The sequence below is a fragment of the Sinocyclocheilus rhinocerous genome, unplaced genomic scaffold (assembly GCF_001515625.1).
Source record: "Sinocyclocheilus rhinocerous isolate Xijiao unplaced genomic scaffold, SAMN03320098_v1.1 scaffold594, whole genome shotgun sequence".
NCBI classification, from domain to species: domain Eukaryota; kingdom Metazoa; phylum Chordata; class Actinopteri; order Cypriniformes; family Cyprinidae; genus Sinocyclocheilus; species Sinocyclocheilus rhinocerous.
Genome location: NW_015645059.1, coordinates 166747 through 190618, shown reverse-complemented (window position 1 = coordinate 190618; position 23872 = coordinate 166747). Strand labels below are relative to the sequence as shown.

Sequence of the window (23872 nt, the reverse complement as noted above, 5' to 3'; positions counted from 1 at the left end):
ACAAAGGAGCTGAATGCATCTATAGGATAAGTGAACACAAGGCTCACTGTCTGCACACCTGCCTGGATACAGTTACACTGTTAGGTGGAAACTAAACGCCTCGTGTCGTTTGCCTTCATTCCGCTGCTCGCGTTCACGTTGAGAGTGCAAACAGGTATTTTGGGGAAAACAGTTTTAACAATGCCGGATTGGATCCGAGCATTTAAGATTGCCGGTCCAAATGAATGACTGTACGCCATGGAGACAGCGCGAGAAGAAAGCGCTCAGGGGAGCGAGGATAATGCGGCCCAAGAAGACGCCACAAGTGTGAGTAATTCATGCTGCTGAACTCCTTAAATATCGCTATGATAACCATCGTTTCCGACAAAATAACACGAGTCACTTTAGTTTTTGTTGTTAATGCGAAATCACAATGTAAAATAGTGTGGGATATCCTTCCACTAAAGAAGAAAAGTATATTTTGATACATTGTATCATGTTTTTTGATTGCACAGTGATTTTTAAAATTATATTTTTATTATAATAACAGTAACTGTAACTACGTTATTTTATCGTAAACTGCAGTCACCATGGTCGTTTCTGTGAGGGGTAAAGCATTTTGATCTCTGCTGAAATTATGAATTTAGAGACGGCTATTAAGTTAAAGGCTTGACCTTTGTTTGACATTTGTCAGATAGACTTGAAAAACTTAATTTGATTCTTAGAATACATAATTGCATAAAAGTTAATCTAACTTTATCATCTCATATCATTATAATATATATTTTTAACTTCCCTCACCATACCTCCTAGGGTGCGAAAGATAGGGACCGTATGTAAAGTGGGCTCTGACTAACGCAAAAAATGTTTAATGACTCTGTCATTGAACGTGTACACAAATAATTTACACAAAGGAAAATACCAAAAATGCATGAAAGAGAATATCTCTGCGTGTGTGCACATTTTAACTTTGCTCTTGTTAATTAATTGTGACAGAGCCATTACACGTTTTTCTGCCTTTATCGTTTATACTTCGTAGACGGTCCCTATGTAACTTAACATTTTTGAGTTTCGAATAAATTTTGAGGAGGCGAACATGAAATTTACTTGATGTCAAATAAAACAATTCGCGGTTGTCTGAAAAATAGTAAGTCTTGGAAAGACTTTTAAACCATGTTATCTCGTTGTAAATTAAATACAGCGAACGAGATGGGATGACATCGTGTAAATAATGTATGTCTGGACAACCACAATGGACGCAACACTCATGGTGATGGTCGCAAAACACAACCGACCAGTGCAGACTGTAGACTCTTGTCCTTTGGTTTCACTCTAATTAATTAGTGTAACCTATTGCAAGGTTCTTCAAAAAAACACCCTGGTGTTACCATGCTAATAAAAATGACAGTACCACACTCTTTTGTAAGTTATTGTAAACTTTAAATTTGAGTATGGGATAATTTGATTGTATTTTTTTTTTTTAATGTTCATGTTGACACCAGTGGATGACCCCATGAAATAAAAATGAAATGAAAATATAGTAGTCAACATTTGAAGTGGCTCAAAAAAGTTAATCATAGTTGTCCTAAGACAATAACACATTTTGGATTTAGGTTTTAGGACAAGTTTGATGAAAGGTCAGGTCAGGAAAGGTCATAAAGGTCATTATGATCCACTTCAAATGTTGACTAGTGTAGTTTAGACATAAAATGTTCATATTATATTCTAGAAAACCCTGGTCTAAATGCATCTATCAGGCTGGATAGATAAAGATTGCAGTAATTGGTTGTATAATTTATTGTGAGGGGAATTACTGAGGCAGTTGCCCATTAGGTCATTGTGAGCTCAGAGTGAGGTGGATTTTGTAACCCAGTTGGATCTCTCTCAGAATTACTGAGTGACTTTACCATGTAACTCTAACCACTCATTGCAATAATATCTGTTTGTGATAAGGCCACAACACACACCTTAAGTCCAAAACTGAAGCCACTAATTTCCCACTTATTTTTCTTTTGAACCCTTAAAAATACATCGACATAGATGTCTTACTCAAGAAACGTGAAAGACATTGAGTCCTGAAATGACAACAGCGCTTTGGTGCCATAATGTTTGATATCTTTATGACTCTTGCATTGGGTAATAAAACTATCAGAAAGTTATAACAGTACTCTTGCAAATCACCATAATCCAGGTCATCACACTGTTGATTCTCCATTAACAGCAGATGGCTTTTTTGTGCAAGTGTTACATCAGATCAGAATGTGATACATACCTGTGGTTTCAGGTAGCTGATGTATCCGTGGAAGTAGCTACGGTGGACGCAACTCTTAATAAACTATGCAGAAGATACAACAGACGCAGAAGAAGAGCAAAAAAGATAAAGAAGAAAAACCCAATACTGGATCTACAGAATCTGGCCATCCTCATCACAGTGGTGGTGTTTGTCATTGTGGTGATAATGTGGTCACTTCTGTGGGTTTTTATATGTAAGCTAAACACAAACACGAATATGCTGTTCATACCCTTGTGAAAAAGAAGTGTGCTTAATTGTACTGAATGTGCACTTGTAGTGTGCTTCAAATTTTGAAAGTTTATATTCTAAAATAAACTACTTGATAATATCATATTTAAGAAATAAAAGGGCACTTAAGTGTTCTTAAAGAAACTTTCATGACTGTTTCTTAATACACTTTTAAAAAGTGTGCTTTGTAATGATGTCAAAATAAGGGTTTTAATTTAAAGTACATTTTCAATCATTATGTATTAATAATCATATGTCATGTATTAAATAAGTATACTTATTTTAATGTTGACTTAATTATAATTTTAACTGTTCATTATTGTAAATAATTATAATAATATTTATCATTACTGATAAGCATTTAAAGGGATAGTTCACCCAAAAATTAAAATTCGGTCATTAATTACTCACCCTAATGTCGTTCCAAACCCATAAGACCTCTGTTCATCTTCGGAACACAATTAAGATATTTTTGATGCATTCTGAGAGCTCTCTGACCCTCTCATACAGCAAGGATCCTTACACGATCAAGGCTCAGAAACGTAGCAAGGAGATCATTAAAATAATCCATGTGACATCAGGGGTTCAACCGTGATTTTACAAAGCTACAAGAATAATTTTTGTGCGCAAAAAAAAAAAAAAAAAAAATTTATTCTGTTTTTTGAACATTAAAGCATGTCAACATATTCTGTTACACCAAATACACAAAATAATGATCTTTAAAAAAGCATCATATGACCCCTTTAAAGTTCATATATTTAAAATTTATTCATTTCAAATTCATCATTGCCATCCATCATATTAAAATACATGACATGCAAGTTTCAGTAGAAATAACATTAAAGTATATTTTAATTTAACATTGCTTGTCAGTACATTTGTCTGATCATTTTTCAAACAAATGTAATTTGGTTTAAGGGTCCAAAAACATTACATTCAGTTAGCAGTAGCACTTATTCTTTTAAAATATTGTTTTTCCTGTAATAAGCACTCTGTTTAAAAGTGTATTTCCACAAGGGTATTCAAAATTATGTCCACAGTTTAACTGAAATGTGAACTCTGTGTTTTGTAGTCCGGAGAGAGAGCAACAGTGGTGTGTATTTTGCTGGTATGTTCCGTGTTGCCAACGTGGAGTTTATACCAGAGTACCGGCATGCTGACTCCAGTGAGTTTGTGTCCATGGCAAACCGCATTCAGCATGTGGTGAGTGACACAGCATAAATATGTCATAAGAATAAAAGGCCTTAAAAACCATTAAAACCCTCACCTTAATATTTTAATCCAATAAGATAACCAGCGTATACCGAACATCATCAGTGTCCAGACTCTACAAACAAACCGTCATCTCTGATCTGAGGTACAGTCACTCCAGTATTACTCTGCTAGGAAGATTTGGAAGGTTTATAATTTCAATAAAGTATCCATTGAAAGTCTGCACTTCTTAATTTGCTATTTTGACATGTTTCATTTGGAAGTTCACATTTAAAGTCAACATGAAGTCACTATTTATTTTCAATAATAATATTTAAATATTATTTCAGTAAATAATACTTGAGATCTCACACTGTAATCTGTGACCTCACGTCTTCAGTAATAACAATCAAGGTGGTGTACTGGTGCATTTCTGGATGATCTTCGTGGTGCCGCATCTGAAGACTCCATCGGTGTGTGAGGACTGTGTGAGTGCCATCCTCAAAGACTCTGTGCACATGAGTCTGAAGAACCGGTCTTCAGTGGGCTTCCTGCAGGGCCTTCCTGTGGACATCGACTCCATTCTTGTTAATGGTATTCTCTGCCACCGTTAACCTACTTTACATTATGTTACATTTTGTGCACATATTCCTTTTGTGAATAATTTCAGCTTCAAAAAATATTTACATTTTCAATTTCTGTTTTCTTGTTTTCCCAGTTGCTTTACGCTCAGATTACACATCAACAGCTGTGGGTGAGTCAGTCAAAACTGATAAGTACATAAACATGACAAACTAAGGTTGTGCACAATTCAGAACTGCTTTTATTTTTAAATTCTAGTTTATTCCAGAACTTGACTTGAATTTACATTTAAGGTAGCCGAAAGAATGCAAAATTGCAATTTGAATTTGAAAAAATGTAACATACACTACCGTTGAAAAGTTAGGAGTCGGTCAGTATATTTTTATATATCAGTCAGTATAGTTTTGAAAGAAGCCTATTGTGCTAAAAGCAGTAATATTTTGAAATATTATTACAAAATAACTTTTTGTGGAAACTATGATAATTTTTTACATGATTTTTTTTCATGAATGTTCAAAAGAACAGCATTAATTTTTTAAATATTTTGTAACAGTGTAAATGTTCTAAACTGTAACTCAATTTAATGCATCCTTTTTTACTGAAGAGAAGTATTACTTTCTTTTGAAACAAAAAAAAAATCGTACTGACCACAAACCTTTGAATGGTACATGTACATATTTCTTCAATTAAATTTCATTTAATGGAACAGGTGTAAAAAAAAAAAAAACACACATTTTTTAGAATGCTAATTTATCCAAGTTTTCCAAATGGAACCATGGATGTCAATATTTATTTTTTATATATTTTTTGAATAAATGTTATATAAAGTTAAATAGATGTAATACTTTAATTTAATTGATTTGAATGTTTAGTGAAAAAATAAAAATAAAATTATATATATATATATATATATATATAGTATTTCTAGTAAAGAAAAACAATATTCATTTTAGGAAGTGAATTTGTTTATTAACATTGTATTTATTATGTTTTGTCTCAAAACTTGTATTGGACTAATGAATTTCATAAAAAACCAACTCCAGTTCAAGATCCTGTATGCCAGTTCAATTCAAATTCACACTTAAATTGTGATTCTTAAATTCTAAATCTTACCCAACCCTGCACAAACAAAGACTTTTTGAATGTCTATTTTTATTAACAGAACCTTGTACTGTGTTATTGCAGTGCTGTGTATGATGGGTGCTGTTATCATCTCTCTGTGTGTCCAGGCTCTCAGTGTGTGGATAAGCTGTACGCAGGTGTTCCTGATGTGAGTATTCCCCTCAATGTGTTCTCCTCGTGGGGAGGCTTGAGCTGCTACGTCAAACTGACAAGTGCTCCAGGCTCTGTCATCCGTCTCACTGTGAAGAGCTTTCGCATTGACCCTAGTGACTGCGTCTATGATGCCCTCACCGTGTATGACTCTCTGCTTCCCATGAGAGGCATGATTCTGTACAGGTAGAGTAGAATGCTTTATTATTATATGCCTATGGATATATAACTTTTAAGATTTTTTTTGGATTTTAGGGGAAATCATTCCAGAACATCTACACATTTTATGGTAGATGTTTTGCAACACATTCAAATGCTCCAGAACAGATTGTCAAGGGAAAAACTGGAAGACAAAGTAATTGACAAAAAAACTGAGATGATCAGTTTCATTTCGATGCATTCTTTTTAAAGGTTTTGTGAATCAGTGTCAGCCCCGATCTCATTGGTCTCCACCTCCAATGTCATGCTGCTCTCCTTCAGACTCACTCAAGGCAACAAGATCTTCCGAGGACTCTTCCAGGCTCTCATGGAAGAGCGTGAGTCCCTTGACTAAAGTATCTGTATGTTTGTATGTCTGATTGTGATCCTGAGGCCCTTTCATCTTTCCCATACACAGAGTGCATGAATATGATAGCATTACCCACTGGCCCAGGTGATGCTGGAGTGATAACCAGCCCATTCTACCCCAGCCTGTTGCCCCGTCAGTGCTCCTGCACCTGGATGTTTCAGGTACTGCACCCAATCAAAAGCTTTTTTAATGTGTAGTAGCAATATTATCCACAGCATTCATGTGACAAATGGGTGTTTTTGTGACAGATGCCCAGTGGTGCTCTTGGTGTGGCTCTCAGGTTCCAGAACTACATGCTAAAACTAAAAGACTTGCAAAACTGTGAACACGGCTGGTGGAAAGTCAATGAGATTATGTAAGTGATATTTCAGAGTCAATTATCTTTAGATTTTTTTGTTAAAGTACATTTAATTTGTGTACTAATACCATATATTTTTTAGAATAGTTCACCCCCCCCAGTAACTTTTTTACTGTTCTGTGAAAGCAAAAAGTTGATCTTTTAAAGATCTCTTTTCCATACAACAATAGTTTACACTGACAAAACACCAAAAAAGATCCATAAAAATGTTCCAAACAACCCAAATGTCTTGCCACAGAAAATGGTCAAACAGATTTGGAACAACATTATTGTGAGTAAATAGTGACTATAAAATAGTTACTTTTGGTGAACAGTTCCTTTAATGTTGATAGTAAGTCATATTTATCAGGTTCTAGACTGATTATAAACATTTTGAGCTGGTATAGAAATAACTGCAACTGATTTACAGATACTGTGGAAATTACATTGACCATTCAACCGTCTTCCGTATTCCTGCGCAAAACCCTGAAGTGGTTTTCCGCTGCAGCTCACGAAATGCTGACCAACCCTTCAGTGCCACTTACAGCAGCTACAACACCAGCCAGCGTAAGAACAATGCTGCCGAAACAGAGGAAATGCAGAACAATTTCCATCGTCATTTTTCATCAGTAGTACATTCTCACTTACGAACAAAGGAATAATATGTTATAAGTCACTAAAATGACTCATGGCACCAAATGTTCTTTTTTTTTTTTTTTTCAAGCATGTCCAGAGGGTCACTTCCTGTGCTCCACAGGGCTGTGTGTGGAGAAGTTCAGGCGCTGTGATGGACTGGATGACTGTCAGGATGAAAGCGATGAGATTTTTTGTTGTATGTTAACCACAAAATCATGTAAACCCAGTAGTTCTACAATAGTGAAACTATGAAAATTTTGTCAAAATTCACCATTTTATTAGCAGTTATCTTTATTCAACAGCTAAACCTCCTAAAATCTGTGGAGGTTCATCCCCTTTGCACCCATTATACATCTGTAATGGAGAGATGGACTGTTCCAGTGGTAAAGATGAGATCAACTGTACTAAGGGTAACGTGAGAACTATTTAAAAATTCACACTTTGAGATGCGTTAATTGTTTGTACAGTGATTAATGTGTTGGCTGTGCAGAGACTAGCTGTTCTGGAGTCAGTTACCAATGTGGCAATGGAGCCTGCATTCTTAAGAAAAATGCTAAATGTGACGGCTTACCCGACTGCTACGACCGCAGTGACGAGAAGGACTGTGGTGAGTTTTACTGTAGTAACATCCATAAACATTGTGTTACTCATCAAATTGGTTTGTAGACATATAGAGAGACAGAACATATTTGTCATAGTTTGAACACCATTCATGTCTGTTTTAGGGTATTTTAGTCTTATTCTTGAATTCCACTATTATTATTAAAATCTCGTATGAGCCAAACAATCAACAGTATGGTAAGTTCAAATCCATATTCATATAGAGTTATCAATATGGAGTCAATCTGATGTCAATGTATTGCTGTCACAGATTTAAAAAGAATAAAAATTAATTATAAAACTGAAGACAAGAAAATGTACAAAATATTTTTTTTTAAAAACCACGCAAAATCATCTGAATTGCTGCAAGCAGCGTTGAAGGGGTCCTTGCACCCGGGCTCACCGCCACTCGGTGGCTTTAGGAATACAGCGAACGGTAAGCAATATGCATTTTAAGTGGTAAATATAGGAGGAATATGTCATTTATATGTGCCAAACTTCCTGCTGCCAGCTGGTGGCGCTATGACTATAACAGAATATTGGCATGTAGATGTCTTCAAGCCAGGACTTTGATCAAACATATAAGGTTTGATGCAGACTGTAAATATTCAACATGTTGAATATTTACAATTTGCGATCGGGGCGCCTCCAATGTTCTTCCGAGCAGATTCAGTCACTCTTAACACACCTCACACCACAGGAAAATCTGATAAGATAATCTTTAGAACCACCAAGGCAATCGGGACATTACCTAGGATTGTCGGAAGGGGAGAAATTGGCCCAAAATCAGCCCGATTATCTTGTGGTGTGTACCCAGCTTTAGTGTAAAACATGACATATCCTGCTGCCAACAGGTAGTGCTATGATTATAACTGTATATGTATACTGTTAATGTCTTTAGATGTCTTCAGGCCAGGACTCTTACCAAACATGTGTCTAGTGCAGATTGGACATTGCATGTTTAAGTTAGTGTAAAACAAGTCATTTCCTGTTGCCAGCAGGTGGCGCTATGATTACAACAGAATATTGGCCATTTAATTGTGTTCAGGCCAGGACTCTTATCGAACGTGGTGAAGTTTGGGGCAGATCGGACATTGTATGGCTGAGTTACAACAACTTCTTTTTCCATGGCGAGACAAGGACACTCCCTTTAACGAAAACTCAAGATCTTCGCAATTTCACATTGCAAAGGCCTTTAGAGTAGACTGACCAAATGTAATGTTGATGTCATTAAATCTCTAGGAGGAGTTTGATAGAGCGTAAAACATGCCACTTCCTGTTGCCAGCAGGTGGCGCTATGGCTATAACTGAATATGGGCATGGGCATGTGTTCAGGACAGGAGTCTTATCAAACATGTGAAGTTTGGGGCAGATCAGACATTGTCTGCCTGAATTATAACAACTTCCTATTTCATGGCGAAACATCGAAATTTGTCAGGCCGCCACGGACACGCCCTTTAATGAAAACTCAAGATCTTCGCAATTTAACGTCACAAAGGGCTTTAGATTACACTAACCAAATTTGGTGTTGATCTGTTTAAATCTCTAGGAGGAGGAGTTAAAATACAACGCCTGAAAATGGCAAAAACGGCACAAAACTTGCAGAGAAAATTCAAAATAACAGACTGAGTTGGGTTTCGGACTACTTACCGGGAGACTTTTTTGTAGGTATTGGTGTGTTACATGTGTCTTCCGAAGTTCGTACATGTATGTGAAACATAGCTCGAGAGGAACTTCGTTGAAATTTTATAGGTGGCGCTATTGAGCCATTTTGCCACACCCACTTTTCAAGCATGTTTAGGCCCTCAAAAATGCAATTCATTTTGGAGAAGAAGAAAAATCTGAGCAATTCCAATACCACGGTGCTCGGGCCCTAATGATGTTTTCTTTGCTACAATTATCTTGCTGTCACTGGCATTTTTGCTTACACTTTTATTTTCTCCCTACTCACACTTTGGTTCTTCACTTGTGATTCCAAATATTGCAAAGAAAACCAAAGCACGTAGAGGGATAAAATAAAAGTACAAGTAAAAAATGTCAGCAAGAGCAAAAAACCGAAATACACGTCTGATTGATGCTAAATATCAAGGCAAATTCCTCATCCTACAAAGAGACTCCAAAAGTTCATTTAGGACCACCAGTTTTTACGCATGACTGGCTAGCCATTCAACCCAAAATAGCCCTCATGTTCCCATGATGATATCGCTGCTATTATTATGATCTATTGACCTTTTTGCAATGGTCGACTTGAAATTGTGTTTGGTAATTGGTGTGTGTGTGTGTGTGTTGGAGTTGAATCAGAGGGCGATTACAGGAGTCAAGCTCCTGAACGCTCTCTGATTTTAATGGCTTTGGCTGATCAGATGCACCTGTCATGACTGAGCAGTTTATGCACATACAAACATACACTTCTGGTCAAAAGTTTGGAATAATTCTTGGCACATATAGCCTCGTGGTTAGCTCGCTGACATATAGTGCAGTTGCGATTCGTGTGTCCCGAGTTCAAGTCCCGCCTCACGGACCTTTCCCGATCACGCCCCCACCCCCTCTCTCGCACTTCGCTTCCTGTCTCATATACTGTCCTATCCTAATAAAAACGCTAAAAATAAATCTTTTATATATTATTACATTTTAAAATATTATTTAAAATTATAATTTAAATTTTTTATTTAAAAATGCTTAGCTATTATCATTGATACTCAGTAATTAATAATGGTTCTTATTAATGTTGAAAACAGTTGTTTTTGCTGCTTAATATTATTGTGAAAATTTTGATACTTGGACTGGTTCCTGCTTTATGAACCGAACATAAGCTTAGTATCTCATTTCAGAGCATTATTAAAGGACTAGCCTTTCTCGTTGATGAAAGTGAGCTGTCTCTCTGGATTTTTACATAACCAATTTTTGATTCCAGGGAGTTTGTTTTTTTGCTCTTGACACTTCAGTCACTATCAGTCACACATTTTTACATTGTTACATATTGTGTCTTACATATGCTTGTACACTAATGCAAAGTATATAATCTTTTTGTGTCTGATATGTTTCCATATAATTTGTAGCCTGTGGCAATCCCACCCCTTCAAAGCGTGGATCTGACAGTGCCGCCACACAGCAGCGTATTGTGGGCGGGATCAATGCGCTGGAGGGGGAGTGGCCATGGCAGGTCAGCATGCATTTTTCTGGTCAGCTGTACTGCGGAGCATCGGCCCTCTCTGATGAGTGGCTCATTTCAGCAGCGCACTGTTTCAGCAAAGAAAGGTGAGAAATGTCAGGTAGACCTACAGTATAAATGACTGAATATCAAACTTTAATACCTTTTTTGTTAGCAGCAATGAGCTGGACTTAATGCAGTTTGAGCATGTGTGATTTTTGATGCTTTCAGGTTGGCAGATCCACGTATGTGGACGGCTCATCTAGGCATGCTAAACCAGGGCAATGCCAAGCATGTGGCCGAGATCCGTCGATTTGTTGTGCATGAATACTACAATGCGAGAAATTTTGACTATGACATCGCCCTTGTGCAGTTGAAGAAGGCCTGGCCCAGCAGTCTGGAACAATATATCCAGCCTATCTGTCTGCCGGCCCCTTCACAGACATTCACTGAGGGACACCGCTGTTGGGTCACCGGCTGGGGCTATCGTTCTGAACAGGGTAAAGAGCTAAAAACATTGACAAATGATGTAACGGTAACATTTAAAGTTTTGGGGTCAGTAAGATTTTTTAATGTTTTTGAAAGAAGTCTCTCATGCTTACCAAGGCTGCATTTATCTGATCAAAAGTACAGTAATATTGTGAAATATTATTACCATTTAAAAAAACGGTTTTCTATTTTCATATATTTTAAAATGTAATTTATTCCTGTGATGAAAAAGCCGAATTTTCAGCAGTTATTACTCCAGTCTTCGGTGTCACATGATCCTTCAGAAGTCATTCTAATATGCTGATTTGTTGCTCAAGAGACTTATTGTCAATGTTGTCATAACAGTTGTCCTGCTTAATATTTTTGTGGAAACTATTATATATTTTTTTCAGGAATCTTTGATGAGTATAAAGTTCAAAAGAACCGCATTTATTTGCATTTAGAATTTTTGTAAAATTCTAAATGTCTTTACTCTCAGTTTTGATTTGTCCTTGCTGAATAAAAGTATTCATTTCTTTAAAAAAAAAAACTCTTACAGAACCCAAACTTTTAAAAGGTACTCAAACTAGAAAAAGAGAGTCGGTTTCTCTTGTTTATATGTCTCTTAGTACATTTTTTTTTTTTATAATATATGGCATATAAATGGTATTTTTTCCCTGTTTATACAGATAAGGTTCTTCCCACTGTATTGCAGAAGGCAGAAGTTAGCATTATAAGCCAGAGTGAATGCAAGAGAAGCTATGGTGCTGTATCACCCCGCATGCTGTGTGCTGGTGTGCCCTCAGGAGAGCAGGATGCCTGCCGGGTGAGGGGAGATAACAACCGTTGGACTGGTTCCTGCTTTATGAACCGAACATAAGCTTAGTATCTCATTTCAGAGCATTATTAAAGGACTAGCCTTTCTCGTGATGAAAGTGAGCTGTCTCTTTGGATTTTTACATAACTAATTTTTGATTTCAGGGAGACTCAGGTGGTCCTCTGTCCTGTCAAGCCCACTCGGGTGGCCGTTGGTTTCTGACGGGCATTGTGAGCTGGGGTTCCGGCTGTGGCAGACCCAACCTTCCCGGAGTTTACACCAGAGTGGCCAAGTTCATAGACTGGATCCAAAGACATATTCAAAACTTATGAAATGCACAGCCAATAAATCCACCTTACAATGAATTATGTATTTCATACACTCAAAACAAGCCTTTGTCATCTCAACTGTTCCACAGCAAATAGGCTGAATGTGTTACTTCAGTCTGTCAATCATGTAACACCATTATAATACATTTGTCTTGAATAATACATTACTTGTAGTCTTTTTTTCAGCAATTACAAATAATTCCTGCCAAATAAAAAAAACAAGTTAACATTTATACTAGCCTATATATTATATACATATTAAACCTTTTTAAATTATATAAATTATTATATGGGTCAAATACATAAAAGATTTTATGTAAACCATGTGTTTTTAAAGAAACTCATACAATTTTGTGTATTTTTTCTTATTTGGAGAAAACTGTGATAATTGGATGCGTTTTTTTTTTTTTGCATGTTATTGCCCCCACACCTAGCTATTGAACACACTGGATTGTATAGATATAAATGAATTATTATTTAAAATAAAAAGAACAAAAGGTATGAGTATAATAATGATTCTAGCATAACACTAAGCCAAACACCAAAAAACAACTACATATGTGTATGTACAGCCACACACATATACATATACATGTACATATATATAAATACATCCAATATATATATATATATTATTTCATTTCCATTTTGTATGTTGAAGTACTGAAATAACTCAAATTAAATACAACTAAAACTTAATAAAAAGCCTATATAGACATAAAAACTAATAAAATGACAACATTACTACAAAATAGATAATAGATAACTAATAAAATAGATAACTAATACAAATCAAATTATTCACCTCAGCTGTTGAAATTCCCGCCACTGAAGAAACAAAAAATCTGTTGTCTTGATGTCACTAAAGGGGATGACCTTTTCTTAAAGAAACCATTCAAGGGACATGGACAAACTCTTCTTTTTTATTAAATAAAAATATTGTTTTTATTACCAAATGATCAATACACTCAAATTGAGTAATCTCTTATTTAACTAAATATTAATAGGAGAACAAATTTTTTTAATTTTATGATTTGACAATATTCTACTATCATTCAAACACATAATTAAATATAGCAAAATAACACACATCCTCTTACACAAAACAAAAAAAAAATCTAGAAAATGTATCTAAAGAGCCAAGTAATGCTTTTGTTATGAATATAAAAACTTTAATTTTACATTTTTATTTAAAAAAATGTGTTAAGTTATCATGGCAAATGAGTTATTTATGTACAGGACACCAAAAGGCACCCTATAGTGATATTGACCTATATATTTTAAAAATGGCATATATTAGCTGGTCTTCCAGCCTGGTCATAGCTGGTTTGCAGGATGGTTTTAGAGGGGTTTTGAGTTTTGACCACTTTTTTTATTTTTATTTTTTTTAGCTGGCCATCTTTACTATCTTAGCCAGGCTGGGAGGCCAACTATAACCAGCTACTTTCAACTTAAAACAACTAAGACCAGCCAACCATCTTAGTCTAGTTTTAGCGTTCTCAGCATGGTTAATAATATTAATATAATAATAACTATTAATAATTCATTCAACAGTTTCATTGCACGAATTTCTGGAATACTTATCTCAGATAGGTCAGTTGCAGCAGCTTATGTGGGTTAAAATATTTTGTATGAAGTTTCACCGTTGCCCATGGCAACATACTGGCGGTGGCACCATGAATGCGAGAGAGCTTAAACAATAAGTAGACATGTTACTTTGTGGCTAAAATATGCTAATTATTTATCCAATATTAATAAATATCATAAAATATGTATTAATGATTATTAACAATAGTGTAAGTAGTGCTTTAATATTGTTTTTACAGTGTTCGTTTTGTTCCTAGAAGTAGCCTATTTCAGGTCCAACTGTCCTATTCATTCATTAATTTGTCTCAAATAGGCTACACTATTCGTTTATATATGCACGAGCACCACATGGCCATAATAATATTGAGATTTTAAAATAAAAGCACCCCCATCCACATCGAGAATGACAACACATACAGTAAATACTCTCATAAGAAGGAAAATGTCCCAGTTTGGCCTAGGAATAGTTAGTAATCAATACAGTGTGCAGCACACGGGGATATATTGAGTCCACTTTGCTCTCAGGCTGCACGCCTCGCTGGCTCGTAACGTGAGACACGGGGGAAACAACAGGGAGATATTTCATCCACACCGACTCCTCTTAAACAAATATTTTAGCTATGCGCTGATGCTTTTCATCCCCAGCAGACGGACCGCTGTAACGATACATTCTTCTCCGCGATTAATGTAATGACGCTTTAATCATGTAACATCAGACTGCCCATTGTGGCCCATGGCACACGCACACCACGGGAGAAGTTTGCCCACAATTTCTGTCGCACGGATGGCTATGTGGATTGTACCTGCTCATAGTGCTCCCTTTGTGCCGCGGTGCATGCTGGGTGCCGTGCAGCACCTGTTCACGGAGGGACACGGAGAGTGAATGCTCGCAGCGCCAGACCCGCTCAGGTCGGGTTTCTCCGGGATCGCACTACGTCTGCGGGCTGATTTCTCTGCCCGAGGTATTGTTCTGTATCGCTGCATCGGAGCCATACGAGAGCGGGCCATGAGGACTTTTCCCAAAAACAGAAGCTGCGAAGTTTACAGCGTCTCTGGTTTGGGAGCCTGCGCCCCCGCCGGTGCACCTGCACAGGTAAGAGACCCTCCATCAGCACCGCAGGCACAGACACAGCGACTAGAGCGAATTCAACACTGTCATGATGCTTCTGGGTACCTTTGGCGTCTTATTTTCATTACAATTGATTACAATGGATTTATTCTTACTTATAAAATATGATTCATTCTATTGTGTGAGGGAAACATTGTTCAAACGTATGTATGTAGCCTATATCTGTTTTTAGTCTCAAACTTTGATATATTATTCCCGTTTTAAAGTACATTAATTCGTAGCAGATAAATACAGGAATAGTATTAATTAATGTATTTTAATTTGTAGCTGATAAATACGGGAAAATGTTATTTAGTTTGATTAAAATCAAATGAAAAAAGAACACATTTTATCTTAAAGCAAATAGAAATATATTTAGAAATACACAAATCATATCTAATTGTAAGTTAGTCACTCACAGTTGGTGCAAATGCAGGTCTATATTCTGTGCAAATCTTTGTGGGTGCAATACAAGTACAAGTTTATTAGTTTTGTTTTTTAACAAGCTTGCATGGATGTTACATATACAAAAGAACATGCTGACTCGGATTATATATGAAATTATACTTTTTCAAAATTGCCTTCACATGGTGGTCATATGCATCTATGGTTCCATGAAGAACATTTAACCATTTCTATTGACCCTTTCCATTCTTCAAAAGGTTCTTTATAGTGGAAGTTTCTTTAGATTTTTACAATGTTCTTTACACTAAGAAAAAAATGGTTCACACTAAGAAAAAAAGCTATTCACTGAAAAGTTCTATGGGGAACCAAAAATGGTTCTTCAATGGAATCACTGTGAAAACCCCTTTTGGAATCTTTATTTTTAAGAGTTTCCAGTTTCTAATTGGTTAAACTGACGTGTTACAACTCACTTCGTGTTATAACACTCCTCACTCTCTCCCATACAAATTTACAAAAGGTATTTTAAGCTCATTTCAGCTGTGTTAATGAATTGAAAATTTTATTTTAATCACCGGGTTGCCTGTGTCTAAACGTTGGTCTTGATAGTCTCATGAATGTGCTTGTCAAAGATGGAGTGCTGACACCGCTGAGAGGGGCCGTGGGAAAGCAGACCCTCAAATTAGGATTTGTGCGACTCCACAGGGGAATCCCACCAGGATATCCTAGTTCCGCGACCCCTTCCTCCTAATGAAAAGATGTTTAGAATGATGCGGCAGGAAGCCAATCAAATACGACACATAGGGTGTTGTAGGGTGACAGAAAGGTTGCGATAGTGATCATGACTACGAGTAGTAGGCCTATGCTGTCTCAACAAGTGATGTTAAGGCAAAGTTTCTCGACTTGTGTTTAGGAGGACTTTCTGACGAAACCCACCCAGAGGTCAAGTCCATCTAGCATCAAGAGCCCGGCAGGCAAGAGAGCGAATTGCAGGGCATGGAGTAAGTGGGCACTGAGAACCTCCCCCCTCCTCCCTCTCTCGGCTGCCATTGCACTGACTCTCCATTTCCTTGCATGTAAGTTAAGACCCTGTGCTGTAGAGGAATGCTGCGATTATGATCTGGTATGTTCCAGTATAGCTAGTCAAGCCTCTCATCCTTGGCCGTCCAAGGAGATTCTTCAAGGGGAGCTTGAAAATTTTCCTGTTTTGTTTGATAGGCTACGCATATACACTGAGCTGCTAGATATGTTTTTAAATACATGTGATATATGTGATCCCCAAAAATACAGTGAAAACAGTAATATTGTGAAATATTAGTACAAATTAAATTAACTGTTTTTTACTGAAATATATTTTAAAATGTAATTTATTCCTGTGATGGCAATGTTGAATTTTTAGCAGCCATTCTCCAGTCTTTACTTTAGTGTCACATGATCCTTCAGAAATCATTCTAATATGCTGATTTTGGTGATTTCTTATTACCGTTATCAATGTTGAAAACAGTTGTGCTGCTTAATAGTTTTTGTTGAAACGGTGAATACATTTTTTTTTATGATTCTTTGACAAGCAGAAAGTTAAAAAGAACAGCATTTATTTGAAAAAGAAATATTTTGTAACATTAGAAATGTCTTGTCACTTCTGATCAATTTAATGCATTTAATGCATCCTTTCTGAAAAAAATATTAATATTAATTCTAAAAAAGACTTTACTGACCCCCAAAATATTTGTAGTGTATGTATTATTTTTAGGGCTGTCAAACGATTTACTCACGATTAATCCAAAACAAAAGTTTGTGTTTACATAATATATTTGTGTGTACTGTGTATATTTATGTATATATAAATACATACACATGCATGTTATCCATGTATATATTTAAAAAAATGTTGTATATATTTTCTATGTTGTAATTATATATAATGTAAGGGGGCCTGAATACTTTCCGTACCCACTGTATATATATATACATGTATGTGTGTGTATTTATATATGCATAATAAATATACACAGTACACACACATATATTATGTAAACACAAACTTTTATTTTGGACATGATTAATCATGATTAATTGCGTGACAGCCTATTTTAGTGTTTCACAACTTTTTTTGTGAAATATTTTGCTTGAAAGTATCTGTGTGCTTCTGTCTTTAAAATAAACGGCACTTGATTTGATATTTTGTTATATAATCCAACAGTACAGATAATTTTCATCAACATTTAAACTTTTTAAAGCATTTTAAAATGTTTTGTGTTATCTCTGAATGTATCATCTCTTCATATAAGTGTTCCTGTTCCTGCAGCCTCTCCATCGCTCTCAGTGTTCTACCTTGGAGGAAGCATCGAGTTCTCCAACCTCAGCTTCTCTCCAGACCTGGCAGACCCCTCGTCTACACAGTTCCGCCTCCAGTCTCAGGCGCTAAGCCATTATGTAAGCATAAACATACATAACAGTCTCTCTGTGCCGCCCTCTGCAACAAAGCCGGTTTCTCCGTGATCTCTCCGGAATGTGGCCGCTCTCCAGAGAGCACTCAAGGAACGATGCTCGGCCCTGGCACTTTCAAACCCATAGTCCGCCAGAGCTGCAAGTCCAGTGGTGCGCTCGTCCCTCATTGTCACCCTTTTAAATGTAAAGCAGGCTCTGCTGAGTCTTCGGCCGCTCTGTGGCCCTCTTAAATGTAAAGCCAGCTGTAACCGGAGCCCAGCTTGGTGTGAGGCGGCGCGGTGAGACCGGCTCCCAGAGGACGGCGGCTTTTCAGGGCCGAGGACAAGAACGGTGTTTGTGAGAGGGACAGGGCCCAGGTAGGCTGAGTGAGAGGAAGAGCAGTCCTTCAATAAAAACATTGTCTGTGGCCTTCCTCTCACACAATCAGATGCTCTGTACCTCTTTGCTGAGAGGCTGCAGCCAGCAGAGAAAAGAAAGGTAGACCAGGGGACAGAGTAGGCCAGGAGAGAGAGAGAAAGTAAGGATTTAGGGCACCGAAAGAGAGCGTAGGAAAGTCTGGGCCAAAAAAGCCAGTATCATGGGAATGGTTGGCATTTGTGTCTGCATTAGGCGTGAGATTAATAGAGGCCGATGAGGAAGCCGGCCAAGTGTGGCTTCCCATCTGGCGCGATGCTCTAATTAGGCTAAACGTAACCTGTGTCGTGGCTGTAATCCCGTTTAATATCGAGCGAATGCAATTGTGAGAACTGACGGCCTGCAAGTGTGCACTCTTGCTCATAAAACTAGTTCTAAACCAGCCGCCCGCCCCTTCCATCCAGCGCTTCGGGATGACATTGAGCCCTGGACAATGGCACTTTTGTTGCCCAAAGCTCTTGTTGCTCAAAGCCAATCGCACAAGAACAGCGCTTTTGTGCCAAGGCTGCAGGTCTCGCCTGGACCACTGATGTCTCACCTTCTTCAATGATGTCACGCCTTCCGTAGCTCTGATGTCACTGAGATGTCTCAAAATACTGTTTATACCAGGCGGAAACTTCATGACCTTGGTAGATGTTATCAGTGGTTTGTTTACAGCTTTCAGAATAGTTTGAGAATGGAAAAAGGATCCCACTTTATATTAGGTGGCCTTAACTACGATGTACTTACATTTTAATTAATCATTTGATACAATGCACTTATACATACATGCTTTTACATTGTAATTATATTTTCAAAAATACCTGCATGTAATTACATCTGTAATTAATTTCTGTAATTACTGTACATTTATAGTTACACTGTTGACCCATCCCTTACACTTTAACCCACCCTTAAACCTACCCATACCACCAAACCTGTCCCTAACCTTACCCGTATCCCACCTCAATAGCAGCAAAAGTGTTTTTCAATATAATATGTGACCCTGGACCACAAAACCAGTCTTAAGTCGCTGGGGTATATTTTTAGCAATTGCCAAAATAACATTGTATGGGTCAAAATTATCGATTTTTCTTTTATGCCAAAAATGATTAGGATATTAAGTAAAGATCATGTTCCATGAAGATATTTTGTAAATTTCCTACCGTAAATATATCAAAACTTAATTTTTGACTAGTAATATGCATTGCTAAGAACTTCATTTGGACAACTTTAAAGGCGATTTTCTCAATATTTTGATTTTTTTTACACCCTCAGATTCCAGATTTTCAAATAGTTGCATCTCGGCCAAATATTGTCCTATCATAACAAACCATACATCAATGGAAAGCTATTTATTCAGCTTTCAGATGATGTATAAATATCAATTTCGAGAAATTGACCCATATGTGACCCGGACCCAGGTTTTGTGGTCCAGGGTCACATATGAACACAGTAAGTACATTGTACTTATTTTTTTATGTAAGTACATAGCAGTTAAGGCCATCTAATATAAAGTGGGACCGGAAAAAGAATAGCGGCTGATGTTTGTCATGGTAATTTTTTTATCATCTCTTTACTTCCTTTTGGTTGATGTGCCGTGGATCTAAGTTCTCAGAGTTGTATGATTCTTCACCATGGAGCACGTATTACCAGCACTCAGGAATTATTGCATTTAGGTGAGTCTGTACATGAACACAAATATCACAGTATGTTTATAAACTACATCAAAATAAGCCTTTTTTTAAATCCATTGCGTTTATGTGCAAGCACACAAAATGGCTTCTGATTGGCTAAAAAGTGCCTACATCTCTATTTTTTATTTATTTATTTATTGCTGTTTTGCACTGACAGTTGTGATTTCTCAGGACATCTGTTCTGTTGCAGTGATATTAGTCAGATAGTAAGGACATTTTAAACTGTGACACCACTTTGAACATTGACCACAATAGTCCAGTGTTATTTTAGTAGTATTTATGGTTACACTTTATTTTAAGGTGTCCTTGTTACAGTGTAATTATACATTTAAGTAGTGCGTAATATTGATTAACTACATGTACTTACTATATGGTTAGAGTTAGGCTTAGGGTTTGGCTTAGGGTTACTTGCATGTAATTATGTATAATTAATTGTTATTATAATAGTAAGGACATGTAACGTGTAATAAGGACACCTTAAAATAAAGTGTTACCTTATTTATATACTATTATAGTATGCATTAATGTTTTAAATTAGCATTTATAGTTGCCAAAGTAACATTTAAATTTTTCATCTAATGTGTATATTTTGTTTCATATCAGATTTATTTCAACTAACAGAAACTATTTTTATTATTTTAGTTGTAGTTTTAGTTACCAACAACACTGAAATTGTCTTGCAGTATGTTCAGCACTTTGTCTTATAGTCATAGCTGTTGTTCAAGTAGTACAAGTAGTAAATGTAATGTGTTTTACTTTTCTTAACAGCCAGTCCTGCTCTAATGTGATCACTCGAGGTCGTCTGCTGTACTCAGTGCGCTGGTTTCTCTGTAGTCTGTCAGTGATGGCACAGAATACCAATAGCCTTTATTCTCTGATCTGGTGCCATTCAATGCTATATGAAATGTACAGAATGCTAAGTGTGTGTTTTTTCTTGTAGCTTTGAATGAAGGTGTTGTTAGGATGACCTGATCAGGCATTATTCCACCTGATCCTGTTTAAACGTGCACCTAATAAGCTTTCATGTACAAAATTTGGGATCAGTAAGATTTTTTTTTTTTTAAATAAATGAATACATTTATTAATGTTACAAAAGTTTCAAATGTGACACTGAAGACTGGAGTAATGGCTGCTGAAAATTCAGCTTTGCATCACATGAATAAATTAGGCTACATTTGAAAATATATTATATAAACAGTTATTACTAATATTACTGTTATTAATATTACTGTTTTACTGTATTTTTGCATCTAAATGTAAATAAATGCCTCTTTGGTGAGCATAAGAGACTTCTTTGAAAAACATTTAAAAACACCCCAAACCTTTGAACAGTAGTGTAGGTGTGATGCCTCATTGCAACTGCACAAACTTAGTAGTCATTTACACAGCATCATTATTTGTGGGTTTCTATGTCATGCATTTGGCACCTGTTAATATATGCATTCCCCCACTTGATTTAAATCCAAAGCCTATAAAGCCATCTTGTTAAAAGTCATGTGTCCTGATGACAGTGAAGGAGTGGAAGGTCTTTGTGTGTACTACTGGAGTAAATTCTCTGCTCCTCCCGCTATTGCTGAGGAACTCCGGAGAGTGAACTCATCCCGGTTGCAACGGCGTCTACCTGGAACCAACAAGGTCCTTTTTAGCAGAAACGAGGAACGCTACTACATGGAGAGGGACGAGGACACACTGCGTCTGCTGGGTTAAGAGCATTTCATCCCTCTGTCTTTGTCTTTTGCAAAGTAATGAAAACATCTTAACGTATGTTCCTGTGTCTGCAGGTTTGAATGCAGATAACGGTGGTGATGCCGAGGATGAAGACGATGAAGATTCTGATGACAAAGCGGAAAAAATAAAGAACCCAAACTCTTTACAGAGTGGCAAGTGGCAGTTGGGGCTTCAGGGTACAACCATAATACACTGTAAAGCCTGCTGAGTTTACTCACATGATTTATGAACACTGACTCATTTGAGTTGCCAAACGTTGGTTAAACTAAGCTCTTCTGTATCCTCCATGATACATCGTGCCATGAGTGAAGAAAAACACAAGTAAACCATGCATAGGTAAGGCAGTTCAAATGCAACCATGTCCCATTAATCCTCTGAGTAAACTCTGCATGCAAGTCCTTCCACCAGGCAGGTTTTACAGTGTACTATCACTATCATACTATCATTCTGTCATGAAAATTCCTCTACAATCATTATTTTGGTTGTATTCTTGATTTATTTACTCATTTTGATCATGTCTTACTCTCATCTGCCTAACAGCCATGTCTTTTGACCTGTACGCTAAGTATGGAAACAATCGCACACTCAGTCTTGTCAGTCCGAAGAAGCCGTATTACCAGTGGAGGCTTCGGGTGCCGTCCGGTCACGTCGTGCGACTTGTCATTCTCACACTTCAAGGGGCGACACCAGGAAGCTGCTCTGCCAACAAGCTGTCTGCTTATGATTTCCTACTGCCGCTTCAGAACAAGATCATCGCCAGGTAAGTGGGACAGCACTTAGAGAAAATCAGTTTTTGTCCATTTGCATCTTTCTACGTGTCGGTGTTATTGATTTAATTTAGTGCTGTCAAACGATTAATCGCGATTAATCGCATCCAAAATAAAAGTTTTTGTTTACATAATATATGAGTGTGTACTGTGTATATTTATTATGTATATATAAATACAAACACATACATGTATATATTTAAGAAAAATATGTTATGTTTATATATTAAATATATTTATAGATAATATAAAATATAATAATATAAGTATATAAATGTATATACATGTAAATATTTTCAAAATATATACTAAATGTGTGTGTATTTATATATACATAATAAACAAACACAGTGCACATACATATATTTTGTAAACAAAAATGTTTGTTTTTAATCGCGATTAATCGTTTGACAGCACTAATTTAATTACAATGCTTGGAGGGTTAGTTCACCCAAAAATGAAAAATTCTGTCATTTACTGTCAAAGCAAACCCATTTGTGATCTTGGATCACAAAGAAACATATTTTGTAGAATCTCCATACTTTTTTAATGATAGAAACAGAAACTGTCAAGTTCTAAACATGGCAAAAAAGCACCCTAAAAGTGGTACTTTTATTTTATTTTATTTTAATTGTTTTCTATTTTAATATATATTAAAATGTAATTTATTTATTTGAGGACAAAGCTGATTTTTTGTAGTGTCACATTATGCTTCAGAAATCACTTTAATATGTTGATGTGATGTGCAAGAAACATTTCTTATGATTATCAAAGTTTAAAACAGTTGATCTGCTTAATACTTTTGTGGAAACCATGATACATTTTTTTTCAGGATTCTTTGTTAAGTAGAACGTTTTAAAGAACAGCATTTATTTGAAATAGAAATCTTTTGTAACAATATAAAATTCTTTAAGATTACTTTTAAACGATTTAATGCATCCTTGCTAAATAAAAGTATTAATTTCTTGAAAAAAAATCCTACTGACCTCAACTTTTGATGGAACGGCATTGTATATTTCAAGTCTTCTGAATTCATATGATTGTTTGTTGTGAGGAATGGACAGAATTTTGCTGAACACCTCTGGTGTAGCTCTCAAATATCATTTAAATTCAAATATGCCGCATCATGACGTTGCACACCAGGTTTGATGTCAGTGGCCAGACATGTGAGCATGATATATGGTGTGATTTAAATCAAATACCATCACAAATGCATTTTGAGCATACAAATAATATAAACTTATGTTTATATAAACTCTTTACTCAGTGCATGAATGCCGTTTTTTTTTTT

At 36.4% G+C, this 23872-nt stretch overlaps 2 protein-coding genes across 3 annotated transcripts in view; both read left to right on the top strand.

Annotated features, from left to right (window-relative positions):
• Positions 1-2: 2 nt before the first annotated feature.
• Positions 3-12508, top strand: tmprss7 (transmembrane serine protease 7). Its single transcript, XM_016508416.1, has 18 exons — positions 3-306; positions 2264-2465; positions 3573-3703; positions 3790-3857; positions 4092-4285; positions 4410-4445; positions 5503-5731; positions 5957-6081; positions 6162-6274; positions 6362-6468; positions 6881-7017; positions 7175-7282; positions 7389-7496; positions 7577-7693; positions 10746-10944; positions 11069-11337; positions 11995-12131; positions 12287-12508. The coding sequence occupies exons 1-18, from the start codon at positions 238-240 to the stop codon at positions 12452-12454; spliced, it is 2517 nt and encodes an 838-aa protein (XP_016363902.1). The 5' UTR covers positions 3-237; the 3' UTR covers positions 12455-12508.
• A 2347-nt stretch (positions 12509-14855) lies between these two features.
• LOC107705217 (suppressor of tumorigenicity 14 protein-like) overlaps positions 14856-23872 on the top strand; it is a 16501-nt gene continuing 7484 nt past the window's right edge. Inside the window, exons 1-7 of one of the 2 annotated variants that reach the window (XM_016508413.1) lie at positions 14856-15131; positions 16462-16624; positions 17854-17981; positions 20001-20068; positions 21598-21788; positions 21868-21990; positions 22355-22574. In XM_016508413.1, coding sequence (XP_016363899.1) covers positions 14922-15131; positions 16462-16624; positions 17854-17981; positions 20001-20068; positions 21598-21788; positions 21868-21990; positions 22355-22574 — 1103 coding nt within the window. In that variant the 5' untranslated portion in view covers positions 14856-14921. Of the gene's footprint in view, positions 15132-16461; positions 16625-17853; positions 17982-20000; positions 20069-21597; positions 21789-21867; positions 21991-22354; positions 22575-23872 lie in introns of those variants that run through there. The other variant, XM_016508414.1, reaches the window with a different exon arrangement.